Raw genomic sequence first — 14,752 nt, forward strand, 5'->3', positions numbered from 1 at the left:
GTCAGAATCTCCCCTTCAGCCACCACCCCCCCCCCCCCACCCCCAGAGTGGAATTGTCAAATTCCACTCAATGACATTGCTTTAAGATGGAGGGGAAAGGTTTAAAGATTCAAAGTACATTTATTATCAAAGTATATAAGCTGGAAAGATATGTGAGGTAAGATTTCTTTTTACACAGAGAGTGGTGGCTATCTAAAACAGGTTGCTTCAGAGTGAAGGGGGCATGTATTTATTTATCTATCAATCTACTTAATTAACAATAAATAAATATTTAGCCCTTCAAGCCACACCACCTCAGCAACCTCCGACAAATCCTATTAACCCTAACCTAAACACGGGACAATTTACAATTAACCAATTAATTTATTTAGCCAGTGAGAGGTGAATCTGTCAAAATCGTTGCCACATGCAGCTGTGGAGGCCAAGTCTTTACATATATTTAAGGCAGAGGTTGATAGATTTTTGATTGCAGGACATTAAAGGATACAGGGAGAAGGCAAGAGATTGGGGCTAAGAGGGAAAAAGGATCAGCCATGCTGTAATAGTGGAGCACTCAGTGGGCCAAATATGCTTCTGTATCTAATTGTCCAATGGTCTACGAAGTTTGTGTAATTATACATTTAGATTTTATATCTATTAGTTACTACATATCACAATTGTCACACAGCAAAGAATTCCAAAAACAGAAGTAAAATACGAAACCAGTTATCTGCTTTCCACTAAATGATTTTAAGAGGTTCCAGGGGTGGGCAAACTTTTTGACTTGTGGGCCACAAAGGGTTCTAAAATTTGACAGGGGGGCCGGACCAGGAGCAGATGGACGGAGTGTTTTGGTAATACACCTCATAAGAGAAAATAAAATATCTTGGGATATGTAGAAAACATGTGCTTTAATTTCAATTGAAAATGAACAAATGCATTACAAAAAAATATCTGTCTTTGAAGTCCCATGGTATTTAGCTATTTATTGAAATAACTTTTAAAACACTGAAAATTAAATGAATAAAATACAGCTTTTTTTAAATAGTAACAGTTATTATTTTAAAGCACTGAAAATTCTGTTATCCTTCAAGATATTATCGTCATCACTCTCCTCCTGACTGTCTTTATTTCAAAAACGGTAGGAGATGCAGGTCTACTTGTCCTGCTCCTTCTTATTCAATTGTCCCGTGCCAAAACTCAACAACGACCAGCACAACGAGAGAACATTGACAGCGTGCCAGTATGCGGAGCGCGTTATTTGATCTGAAGCGCATTTTTTATTTTGAGAACGTACGTGCACCTGCGCACTACTCATGTCCATCACTTAACAGAAATGACATGTAACATGTAAGGCTTATTGAAAAAAATATTTTCAAATGCATTTATTACATAACACAACGAAGAAACTTATTTTTAATTTCAGTGGGAACAGTGTTGTTGGTCTCCCTTTTCAGCCAGCGCATCAAAGTCTGGATTTAGTTTTGTTGTGGCGATTCTCAGGATGGATCTGAGGTGTTGGTCAGTTAACTTGGATCTGTGGCTGGCTTTGTGATTGTTCATGACGCTGAACGCCTGTTCACACAAATAGGTCGAGCCGAACAAAGAGTAAAGCGCAACTGTGGAGTAATACGCTGCACCTCAACAAAGGTCAATGTGTAGCGGTGTGCTACATGCAGCGCTAAAATTACGACACAGAGTCGGTAACTGCAGTCAAAGAAAAAAAACTTTATTCAAAATCCCCAGCCTCACTTTTAAGCCTCCCTCAACCTGCCCCCCGTGGCGCAGAGGCTCCAAAGCTCTGTGCTCGCAAATCCCCACAGGCTATCTCCCTTAGCCGGAACGCTGGCTAATTGTGAGCCGGTTCGGATGTGCCAGGAAATGGGTCGCCACAAATGTATATAGAGTGCGTCATCTATTGGGAAAACGCCAGAATTGCGGGGGAAAAACGTTAACAAGGTTTATTAATATAATTTCATCAAGTTCTGCGGGCCGGATTAAAAAGCTTAACGGGCCGCATATGGCCCGCAGGCCATAGTTTGCCCATGCCTGTTCTACATGATAGGCTGAAAATGTCCTTCATTAAAGGTCAATTAAGCACGAGTGGTCTCCCTTACTATGTTACAGATTCGGGGTTAATAACACTGGCATACAGTATGTCATGACACTTGTTCAGTGACAGCAGTACATTGAAATATGTACATAATAATAAAAGTTATAAATTACAATAAGTATAAAACAGAAAATTAAATAAGTAGTGCAAAAAGTGAAGAAAAAATACTGAGGTAGTATGGGTTTATTGTCCATCCAGTAATCTGACGGCAGAAGGGAAGAAGTTGTTCCAATATGTTGTCTTCAGGATCTCCTCCCTAATAGTAGCAATAAGAAGAGGGCACATCCTGCACAATGGGGGTCCTTAATTGTTGATGCTGCCTTTTTGAGGCATCGCCTTTTGAAGGTGTCCTCAGTGCTGTGGAGGCTAGTGCTATTCATGGAGCTGACAGATTTTACAACTTTCTGCAGCTTTTCCAATCCCGTGCAATGGTCCCTTCATACCAGATGGATGTAGAGGAAGTGGATGATACAGAGAAGATTTATAGAAATTGTACCAGAAATGTAAAGGTACACAAAATAGGAAAGAATAAAAAGATAACTTTCATCCTGAAAAAAGGGCAAACAGGTTATCTCAAAAGTTTATAGAAGTATAAAGATTTTGACAAGAATGGGCTTTCAGCCCATTGAGTCTGCTCCACCATTTGGTTATGGCTGATTTATTATTCCTCTCAACCCCATTCTCCTGCCTTCTCCCTGTCACAACTAAAAGATAGTTGCCACAAAATCTAAAAGAAAACTGAGGTACAATTACAGAGTGAGAATATGGAACCTGCTACCATGGAGGATGGTTAAAGTGAAAGATATTAATGCTTTAAGGGAAGGTTTCTCAAGTATGAGGAGACAAGGATTAAAACAATTCACTAATAGGCTTAGCTGAAGAAAGACAGGAGGAGGCTCCAGTTGAGCACAAACTCTGGCTTGGACTCGCCAGGTCAAATGGTCTACTTCTGTATTGCATATCCTATGCAATTCTTCATTTAAAAAAAAATTCTCATAATATCAAAAGACACACATACTGTGACATTTCCGACAGTTGCTTCCTATCAGTAGCATTTTAAATATAGAAATTCAGCTTTAAATTCAAAAAGTCTATCCACGGCAACAGAACAGATTTACTACTAAATACTGGACTGCTAGTCTCCTCTTTGCTGAATTACTTGTCACTCACACAAGGTCCTGGAGTTGCTTCACAGATGGAGAGAAAATCTGAAAAGAATCCAAGTGCATTCCAAAAACACACAAAAAAATCACAATGCACAACTGGCTGAATTCCTCAAACTGTACATCCACAATCGATATACACATACATCACACAGGCAGTCAGTACTCTACTGTGAAGCTCAAGTTAAGTTTTCCCTTCTGGCTTAATTGTTGGTCATCTTCGGTTTCAATTTGAACGACATGGCTACCACACTAAAAGTGGCCATTCTGGCCACCAAATATCACACTTACACAACATTGTCCAAATTACTTTGAGATCTTTTCCCAAATCTGATTAACATTAGACTGAAAAAGAACACAAGACTAGTATTTAAGTAGGAGCATCAATAAATCATATCTGAAAAAAAGAGACACTTCCCAATCTCCAAAATCTCTGTCAAAATATCAAACTCAATAAGCATAAAAAATGTGCATATGTTGGGTATTGGATATGCTATATAATGGTATAATCCACAATTCAGCTGCACAAGGCATTACATCTGTCATGCTAACTTATTTGCCATAACATCTTGGTACATAATAATAATCTTCAAATGGCGATGACAGTTCTTCACTTGGATTTCAAAAATTTCAGATGTGATAATTCCAGAGTTTTGGAACAGAATAGATGTATTCCACATCTGCTTGGCTTGGGAAGGTTTGAATTTATGTCGACAGTGTGAATGAATGCAACAGTGGGAAACAAGTATTTCAAAACCTCCATGATTTTAAATAGCTCACTCCATTAGCTTCAGTAATTTAACTCCTGGCAGGCGTATTTTATTGCTCCAATGATGTAACTGTTACTTAAACAGTAACTAAGGAAAGAAAAACTTAGAAGTTAAAGTATCTCCATTCATTAGCCTTCATGATATTCTTAAATGATGAAAATGAAAGTTCACATACCCTGACGTACATAATGTAGCAACAGTCTTTAAGCTGCAGTATTCAAAAAACTAACAAAGATCCCTTTTATCAATAAAATGGCAAGCAAAGATCAAACAAGAAAGTCAGGCTAGAAGTCTCCCCTGCAAGCTTAGGGCTTTTAAGTGATAAAAACGCAGCAAAAATTGATTTTTTTTTTAAACTTCAGTATTAATAAGTCTTAAATTCTATTTTTTACTTTTATATTCGTTAACAAATTAAACCTTCAGTATGGTTACTGCAGCAAATAAAATAAATTCCACAATTATGCCTTGGAATAATAAAGTGTGGATTACAACCATATTGTATAGCATTTAGAACTGACTCCAACTACAAGACAGTGGCAAGGCCCTCACTTCCAAATCAGAAAGCTTTTGGTTTAAGACGTGGTCAACAGACTTGAGCACATTTGGCTGGTACTTCAATACAATAGCGCGGGAACGCTGCAGAGTTGGAGATTCTGTCTTTGTGATGAGGCATTACAATCAGATCCCCTCTTAGATGGATTAAAAAAATCTGAGATAGCATTGCAGTCCAATCCCCTCTTACACGGATTTTAAAAATCTGAGTTACTCTCCCCAGCAAACATACCGAGTATCAAAGCACTTGTTATGTGCGGTTGGCTACATTGGACAGGGTACATCATTCACATCCCTTATAACAGACTCCTGAAACGGACATTCTGGTCTGAAATCAGAAACAAAACTGCCTGGCAATGAATGTGTTTAATGTCATCTTTAGGAAATACAGCATTTGTTGCTCTGTTGCTAGTAATGCAACATTCCCTCACTGCTGGGAGTCTTTGGCCTGTGATCACTCAAGGCAGAGGGTTTTCGGATTGCACTGACAGTCTCATCGAGACTTGCTTCAGTAATCCTGTGTAAGCAACAATCGGAACAGGCCACCTCACAAATTAACCAGCCAAAAATGCAGTTATTGAGAGATTTAGACCTAATGATAAAGGAAGAGACACCATAAATCTCAGTGGATTGTGTCCACGAGATGATTACACACGAGATGAATTAGGCCATTTGGCCCATCTGGTCTGCTCCACCTATTCCATCATGGCTGATTTATTAATCCTCTCAATCCCATTCTCCTGCCTTCTGCCCATAGCCTCTGACACCCTTACCTATCAACCTCCGCCTTAAAGATACCCAAAGATTGGCCTCCAAAGCCGTCTGTGGCAATGAATTGCACAGATTCATCACTCTGAAATTAAATAAATTTCCTCTCATCTCTGTTTAAAGGGACTTCCTTTTATTCGGCATTCTGACAGGCAGGTTTGCCACTGCTACAAGGGTGTGTTTAAACTAAGTAGTGGGGGGGAGGAGACGAACTGGAAATATAAGGATGGAGTTAAAGGGAAAGAGAGAATAAGAAAAGTTAAGAAAGACAACAGAATTAATGGGGCAATAAGCTCAGGAAGGGATTGGAGAGTATGGCCAAGTGCATTAGGAATCGATGTGAAAGGTGAAGGGAGTAATGGATTAAAAGTATTATATATGAATGCATGAAGTATAAGAAATAAAGTGGATGAGCTTGAGGCTCAGTTGGAAATTGGCAAGTATGATGTTGTAGGAATAACAGAGACATGGCTGCAAGAGGACCAGGGTTGGGAAGTGAATATTCAAGGGTATACATTGAAAGGACAGACAGGTGGGCAGAGGGGGTGGGGTGGCTTTGTTGGTAGGAATGAAATTCAGTCCCTTGCAAGGGGCGACATAGAATCAGGAGATGTAGAGTCCATATGGATAGAACTGAGAAATTGTAAGGGCAAAAAGACTCTAATGGAAGTTATCTACAGGCCCCCAAACAGTAGCCTGGATATAGGGTGCAAGTTGAATTAAGAGTTAAAATTGGCATGTCGCAAAGGTAATGCTACGGTTGTTATGGGGGATTTCAACATACAGGTAGACTGGGAATATCAGGTTGGTACTGGACCCCAAGAAAGGGAGTCTGTTGAGTGCTCCGAGATGGATTCTTAGAGCAGCTTGTACTTGAGCCTACCAGGGAGAAGGCAATTCTGGATTTAGTGTTGTGTAATGAACGGGATTTGATAAGGGAACTCAAGGTAAAGGGGCCATTAGGAGGTAGTGACCATAATATGATAAGTTTTAATCTATAATTTGAGAGGTAAAAAGGAAAATCGGAAGTGTCAGTATTACAGTTGAACAAAGGGGGACTACGGAGCCATGAGGGAGGAGCTGGCCAAAGTTGACAGGAAAGATACCCCAGCAGGGATGACAGTGCAATAACAATGGCAGGTATTTCTGGAAATAATACAGAAGATGTAGCATCAGTTCATTCCAAAGAGGATGAAAGATTCTAAGGGGAGTAAGGGATGACCGTGGATAACAAGGGAAGTCAAGGACAGTATAAAAATAAAAGAGAAAAAGTATAACATAGCAAAGATGAGTGGGAAGCCAGAGGATTGGGAAACTTTTAAAGAGTAACAGAAGATAACTAAATAGGCAATACGGGGAGAAAAGATGAGGTACAAAGGTAATCTAGCCAAGAATATAAAAAAAGGATAGTAAAAGCTTCTTTCGGTATGTGAAGAGAAAAAAAATAGTAAAGACCAAATTTGGGCCCTTGAAGACAGAAACGGGTGAATTTATTATGGGGAACAAGGAAATGGCAGACAAGTTGAACAGGTACTTTGGATCTCTCTTCACTAGGGAAGACACAATCTCCCAGGTATAACAGTGGCCAGAGGACCCAGGGTAATGGAGGAACTGAAGGAAATTCACATTAGGCAGAAAATAGTGTTGGTTAAGCTGATGGGATTGAAGGCTGATAAATCCCCAGGGCCTGATGGTCTGCATCCCAGGGTACTTAAGGAGGTGGCTCTACAAATCGTGGATGCATTGGTAATCATTTTCCAATGTTCTATAGATTCAAGATCAGTTCCTGTGGATTGGAGGGTAGCTAATGTTATCCCAGTTTTTAAGAAAGGAGGGAGAGAGAAAACAGGGAATTATAGACCAGTTAGCCTGACATCAGTAGTGGGGAAGATGCAGGAGTCAATTATAAAAGATGAAATAGCGGCACATTTGGATAGCAGTAACAGGATTGGCTCGAGTCAGCATGGATTTACGAAACGAAAATTATGCTTGACTAATCTTCTGGAATTTTTTGAGGATGTAACTATGAAAATGGACAAGGGAGAGCCCGTGGATGAAGTGTACCTGGACTTTCAGAAAGCCTTTGATAAGGTCCCACATAGGAGATTAATGGGCAAAATTAGAGCGCATGGTATTGGGGGTAGGGTACTTAGATGGATAGAAAATTGGTTGGCAGACAGGAAACAGAAGAACAGGGTCTAGCAGGTCTCTTTCAGAATGATAGATAGTGACTAGTGGGGTACCACAAGGCTCAGTGCTGGGACCGCAGCTAGTTATAATGTACATTAATGATTTAGATGAAGGGATTAAAAAGTAACATTAGCAAATTTGCAGATGACACAAAGCTGGGTGGCAGTGTGAAATATGAGGAGGATGTTATGAGAATGCAGGGTGACTTGGACAGGTTGGGTGAGTGGGCAGATGCATGGCAGATGCAGTTTAATGTGGATAAAAGTGAGGTTATCCACTTTGGTGGCAAGAACAGGAAGGCAGATTACTATCTGAATGGTGTCGTTAGGAAAAGGGGAAGTACAACAAGATCTAGGTGTCCTTGTTCATCAGTCTCTGAAAGTAAGCATGCAGGTACAGCAGGCAGTGAAGAAAGCTAATGGCATGTTGGCCTTCGTAACAAGGGGAGTTGAGTCTAGGAGCAAAGAGGTCCTGCTACAGTTGTACAGGGCCCTGGTGAGACCACACCTGGAGCATTGTGTGCAGTTTTGGTCACCAAATTTGAGGAAGGACATTCTTGCTGTTGAGGGAGTGCAGTGTAGGTTCATAAGGTTAATTCCCGGGATGGCGGGACTGTCATATGTTGAAAGATTGGAGCAATTGGGCTTGTATACACTGGAATTTAGAAGGATGAGAGGGGATCTGATTGATACATATAAGATTACTAAGGGATTGGACACGCAAGAGACAGGAAACATGTTTCCGATGTTGGGGGAGTCCAGAACCAGAGGCCGCAGTTTAAGAATAAGGGGTAGGCCATTTAGAATGGAGTTAAGGAGAAACTTTTTCACCTAGCGAGTTGTGGATCTGTGGGATGCTCTGCCTCAGAAGGCAGTGGAGGCCAATTCTCTGTATGCTTTCAAGAAAGAGTTAGACAGAGCTCTTAAAGATAGCGGAGTCAAGGGATATGGAGAGAAGGCAGGAATGAGGTACTGATTCTGGATGATCAGCCATGATCACAGTGAATGCTGGTGCTGGCTCAAAGGGCCATATGGCCTACTCCTGCACCTATTGACTATTCTGAGGCTGCACCTGCTGATCCTGGACTCAGCCACTACAGGAAACATCCTCTCCCCATCCATTATCTAGGCCTTACACTATTTGATAGGTTTCAATGAGATACTCCCCTCATTCTTCTAAATTCCAGCAGCACAGGCCCACACAGGCATCAAACACGCTTTATACGCTAACCCTTTCATTCCCAGATCACTTTCATGAACCTCCTCTGGACTCTCTCCAATGCCAGCACATCCATTCTTAGAAAAGGGACCCAAAAGTCCTCACAATAGTCCAAGTGTGGTCTGTCCAATGCCTTATAAAGCATCCATAAGTAGTGCAACACACTAGAGAGAGAATCAGCTCCTAGGCACTACCTGAACATTTACTTATGAAATAACCACAGGAAGTCGAGGAACCATTTTAACCAGATTACCTCAATCACACTTTAATTTTAACCTCAAAATAGAGCAGGGTGCCATCTGCTGATTAGAGAACAGCTTGGGCTTTACGGTAGTGTAGCAATTCGCACAACACTACTGCAGCTCAGGGCTTTCCAGATTTCGAAGTTTAATTCCGGGGCCATTCTGTAAGAAGTCTCTTCCCCACAGAATGCATGCGTTTGCCCCATGTGTTCTGGTTCTCTCTCACAGTCCAAATACGTACTGGGTAGGTTAACGGATTGCTGTGAATTGCCACGTGATTAGATTAGGGTTAATCATGGTTGTGGGGTTGCATGCTCGAATGTCTGGAAGGGCCTAATGTACACTGTATTTTTTTTCACCCATAAACAAATTCCAGAACTGTTAATGCGCTTAGCAACAATTCCTGAATATTGGTATGTACTAAATACAGGCAGGCCTGCCTATACCTATCAGCAAAGTCATAGACTCACTGGCGACTGAAGGATTTGCATGTGCCTGGAACGTGTTGAAGGTAACTGCATCCATCAGGAGCTCCCCAGTTACATTGTCCCAAAACACAGTTAGAAATCTTGCAAAACAATTCCCTTCTTTGGAGGCTTCCAAGAAGGAAGGAATATTGTGGTTAACCCACATTAATCTGGGTCCACAGCTATTATATCATCTTTTGCTTTTCTGAATTGCTTTTCAGGTTTTCTGTGCTTACGTCAGAAAAGACATACAGAATGCCTGGGAAATCAAGTAACGTTTCCATGATATGTGGTTACACAACTAAATTCCACATAGTATTCCATTTCATTTCACTATAGGCACATTATTTAGCCCTGTAATGAATGACTGAATGTTACAGCTTAAGCTTACTCAGTACATCAATTCTACATCAGTGTTTGCTCTGCAAGAAATACACCAGAGAGCTCTTCAAAGCTGATGGCCCAACAAAATCACAATAGAGCAGTTTCTGGAACATTACAGCACATACAGGCCCTTTAACCCATCCAGTCTATGCCAAACAATTAATCAGTCTAGTCCCATTGACCTGCACTGGACCGTAGCCCTCCATACCCCTCCCATCCATGTACCTATCCAAATTTCTCTTAAATGTAGAAATCAAACCATTATCCACTATTTCCGCTGGCAGCTCGCACCACACACTTATCATTATCAGGGTGAAGAAGCTTTCCCCTCGTGATCCCTTTAATCGTTTCACTTTTCACCCATAATCTATGACCTCTAGTTTTAGCCTCACCCAATCCTAGTGGAAAAAGTTTCCTTGTATTTACCCTATCTATACCCCACATAATTTTGTATACCTCAATTAAATCTCCCCTCATTCTCCTAAGCTCCAAGAAAAGAAGTCCTAACCTCTTCAACTTTTCCCAATCATTCTGGTTCTCAAATCCTGGCAACGTCCTTGTACTTAAATCTGAAATAATATTGTAAACACTCAGCAAGTCACACAGTACTTATAGAAATGGAAGCAGAACTGATGCTTCAGGTCAAAGTTCTTAGTTACTGTTTTCATCTCTAATCTCATGTGCTTCCAACAAACAGAGCAGGAGTCACTAAGAGCAATTCAATAAAAAAAAATTAAATTATAACAATGCAGAAACTGGACAACGTGACTCAAAATCTCACCAGTAACTTACTCCAATTTTAGAACTTGATTTAATTGGATTTCTACAGTTCATTACCCAAATAGTTGTGGAAGCTAGATCACCTAAGCTTTTAAGGAGGAAGTAGATAAATTTTCAAAAGATCATGGAACTGAGGGCTGTGGGGAACTGGCACAGGGGATGAGGTTTGGGGCCGATCAGCCACGATCGCAATAAACAGCAGTGTAGCTTTGAGGGACCAGCTAGCCTACTCTTGCTCCTATCTTCTATTTTTTTAAGTATTTAATTCAAATTTTTTGTCATTACTAAAAACTTGAACACTTTTTTTTACCTTTAAGTAGTTGCCCAAACTTCCAACTGAAACACTATTGTAATAATTAGAGGAGTTTTGCAGTTGTGAATTATGATTTCTTATCATTGTATGTGGAAATAACTTCTGCAAGCTTTATTTTACTTCAGTGATCATCTTAAACTTGTGTCATCTCACCTCTTGCAGCCCATTTAAAGGTCACTCTTCGTAATCTGCAAGATCATCTTCTACACTTTAATGAGCTAACCATTACGTAGAACTAATTTAAAATTAGCCTACAAATTATAAAAATAGCAGGTCTGGACATGGAAAAATTAACATCAGTAGCTTAAAGACTCTTTTAGAATAAAATGCTGCCTGTTACTTAAGTAAGCAGCAATAAGTATAAAAAATGTTCTTTTGAAATAACTCACTGCATTGATTTCAGACCATATGATCTGGATGATGGGGTGGTAAATTGGATTTGTAAGTATGCAGATGATACTAAGATAGGAGGCATTGTAGATAATGAAGTAGTTTTCAAAGCTTGCAGAGAGATTTAGACCAGTTAGAAGAGTGGGCTGAAAGATGGCAGATGGAGTTTAATGCTAATAAGTGTGAGGCGCTTCATTTTGGTAAGACTGATCAAAATAGGACATACATGGTAAACGGTAGGGCATTGAGGAATGCAGTAGAACAGAGTGATCTAGGAATAATGGTGCATAGTTCCCTGAAGGTGAAATCTCATGTGGATAGGGTGGTGAAGAAAGCTTTTGGTATGCTGTCCTTTATAAATCAGAGTATTGAGTTTAGGAGTTGGGATGTAATGTTAAAATTGTACAAGGCATTGGTGAGGCCAAATTTGGAGTAATGTGTACAGTTCTGGTCACTGAATTATAGGAAAGATGTCAACAAAATAAAGAGAGTACAGAGGACATTTACTAGAAAGTTACCTGGGTTTCAGCACCTAAGTTACAGAGAAAGGTTGAACAAGTTAGGTCTTTATTCTTTGAAGCATAGAAGGTTGAGGGGGGACTTGATAGAGGTATTTAAAATTATGAGGGGGATAGTTAGAGTTGACGTGGATAGGCTTTTTCCATTGAGAGTAGGGGAGATTCAAACAAAAGGACATGAGTTGAGAGTTAAGGGGCAAAAGTTTAGGGGTAACACGAGGGGGAACTTTTTTACTCAGGGAGTGGTAGCTATGTGGAATGAGCTTCCAGCAGAAGTGGCAGAGGCAGGTTCGATTTTGTCATTAAAAAAAAAATTGGATAGGTATATGGACAGGAAAGGAATGGAGGGTTATGGGCTGAGTGCAGGTAGATGGGACTAGGTGAGAATAAGCGTTCGGCACAGACTAGAAAGGCCAAGATGGCCTGTTTCCGTGCTGTAATTGTTATATGGTTATACGTTATAAGACATAGGAACAGAATTAGGCCATTCAGCCCAGTGAGTCACTCATTTCCCTCTTGACCCCATTCTTCTGTCTTCTCCTCATAACTTTTCATGCCCGGACTAATCAAGAACTATCAACCTCCACCTTAAATGCACCCAGTGACCTGGACTGCACAGCGATTGGTGGCTATGAAATCTACAGACTCACCACTTTCTGGCTAAATAAATTCCCTCTTATCTCTGGTCTAAATGGATGGCTCTCTATTTTGAGGCTACACCTCAATACAGTTTATTCTGACAGATCCAAAGTTAACCATCAATTTGAGGAAACTTGTTTCAATTTAGTTTGCCAACAGGTGCAGTTCTTCCCAAAATATTACCTCTGTGATAATGAAGAAGTCATCGCCTGGTTCACCCTGGACCACAATTTTCTCCCCATCTTCAAATTGGACAGGCTCCAGTGCATCAGCTACTGTCAAGCGCTCCCATTTGTCCAAAGACTCTATTAAATGTAAAATAAAACAAATAAATATGGACCAACAGATAATGGATCTTAAATTACTGGCTTGAATTTTGTGATAATTACGACAGCAAAACTCCCACAAACATTGCCAAAAATCTCCAGCAAGTGTGTAGAGAGAGAAAAATCAGTAAAAAAATTTACTCTTTTTGATCTAAGATCATGTCTGATCCATTTGCCCTAGTTCCATTTTCTTCCCTGTCCTCCCTGGATTCTTATAATTTCCAAAATTCCGTCGAGTGTGATCAGTTAAACCACGCAGTCCTCCAGGGTAGAAAATTCTGAAGATACACCACCAATACAGTGAAAAACAAATTCTCCTCACTTGAATTCAAAATAGCCTATTCCTTATTTTAAAGCTGTGGCCATTAGATTGCGATTCCTCAATCGGGGAAAAATCCTCCCATAATCTATTCCATCTAATCTTCAATAAGTTTTGGACATCAATGAGTCCAGCTCTCATTCTTCTTAAGACCAGAGAATAAAGACCTTGCTTACTCATTATCTCATGTATCAGACCAACCATCCTAAAACTTAGGCAGGCAAAGCATTACTACACTTCCTCTCTAGCAGATCCATACATATACAGGTAGAGAAAGCAAAATTGTACACAATATTCAAGGTGCAGTTTTACCAAGGCTTTGCATAATTGTAGATGAACAACTTTACTCTTGTACTGAAACCCCTTTGCAATGAAGACCATACAGTAGCATAGCAGTTAGCATAACACTTTATAGCTTCGGTGACTAGGGTTCAATTACCATCGCTGTCTGTAAGGAGTTTGTACATTCTCCTGTGATGCATGGGTTTCCTCCAGTTGCTTCAGTTTCCTTCTACGTTCAAAGATGTACATATTTGGGTTAGTGAGCTGTGGGCACTCTATGCTGCCGCCAAAGTGTGGTGACACTTGCAAGCTATCCTCGACACATTCTTGGACTGTGTTAGTCACTGACACAAATGACACATTTCACTATACATTTTTATGTTTCAATGTACAGTACTGCAAAGAAGTTTTAGGCACATATGTATAGCTAGGCTGCCTAAGACTTTTGCACGGTATTGTATTTGTCGATGTGGAGCTGAGATCGAATTATAAATCTGGCGGAAGCAAAGGATGTTGGGAATGGTAAGGGTGGACTGCCATGTAAGGGGCATGGGACAGGTGGCAGAAAAGGAGCGCCAGGGCCAGGGGAAGGCACAGGTGCAGTATCCCAGCCCTGAGATACCAGGCAAGGTAACTTGATTCCAAACAATTGGTTTACTGATCAGTACAGAATGCCCCTCTGATACTTCCCACTCCCTCCCCTCTCCCTTCCCCCTTTTCCAACCATGATTCCCCTCTCCCTGTCCCCTTCCCACTTTCAATCCACTAGAGACCCATATCAGAATCAGATTTAACATCACCCACATATGCCACAAAATTTGTTTTCTTTGCAGCAGCAGTACAGTGCGATACATAAAATTACTGCAGTAGTTGAAATGTCTTAGCCTACCTAGCTCTATATGTGTGTGAATGTGCGTGCACAGTACTGCACATATGAAAAATAAAGCTAATCTCCACACCACTTCCCCAAGATAACCAAAATTGCTAGAGACAAGAGGTCAAGTACTATCTGCCTTCCTGTCAAAATGCGGCTGCATGTTACCTTCCAATGACTCTTCTACAAGGCCATACAGGTCCCTGTAAGTCTTAACATTCCCCAACTTCTGACCATTTACAAAATTCTCAGAACATCAGTCTTCAGGAAGCGTACAGCATCCCCTTTCCATCATATATTCTACCTGCCATATTGTTGTCCATTCAGTTTGCCGATAGAAACATAGAAAACATACAGCACAATACAGGCCCTTTGGCCCACAAAGCTGTGCCAAACTTGTCCCTACCTTAAAACTATCTAGGCTTTACCCATAGCTCTCTACTTTTCTAAGCTCCATGTAGCCAT

The 14,752-nt window shown here is 40.5% G+C and overlaps 1 protein-coding gene across 3 annotated transcripts in view; it reads right to left on the reverse strand.

Moving 5' to 3' along the window:
* The window catches only part of prkar1b (protein kinase, cAMP-dependent, regulatory, type I, beta), a 159,496-nt gene that overhangs the window by 19,887 nt on the left and 124,857 nt on the right, over window positions 1-14,752 (reverse strand). For all 3 annotated transcript variants that reach the window (XM_059979029.1, XM_059979032.1, XM_059979031.1), the window contains one exon: window positions 12,670-12,791. In XM_059979029.1, the coding sequence (XP_059835012.1) occupies window positions 12,670-12,791 (122 nt within the window). The remainder of the gene's footprint in view (window positions 1-12,669; window positions 12,792-14,752) is intronic.

The sequence above is a fragment of the Hypanus sabinus genome, chromosome 9 (assembly GCF_030144855.1).
Source record: "Hypanus sabinus isolate sHypSab1 chromosome 9, sHypSab1.hap1, whole genome shotgun sequence".
NCBI lineage: Eukaryota > Metazoa > Chordata > Chondrichthyes > Myliobatiformes > Dasyatidae > Hypanus > Hypanus sabinus.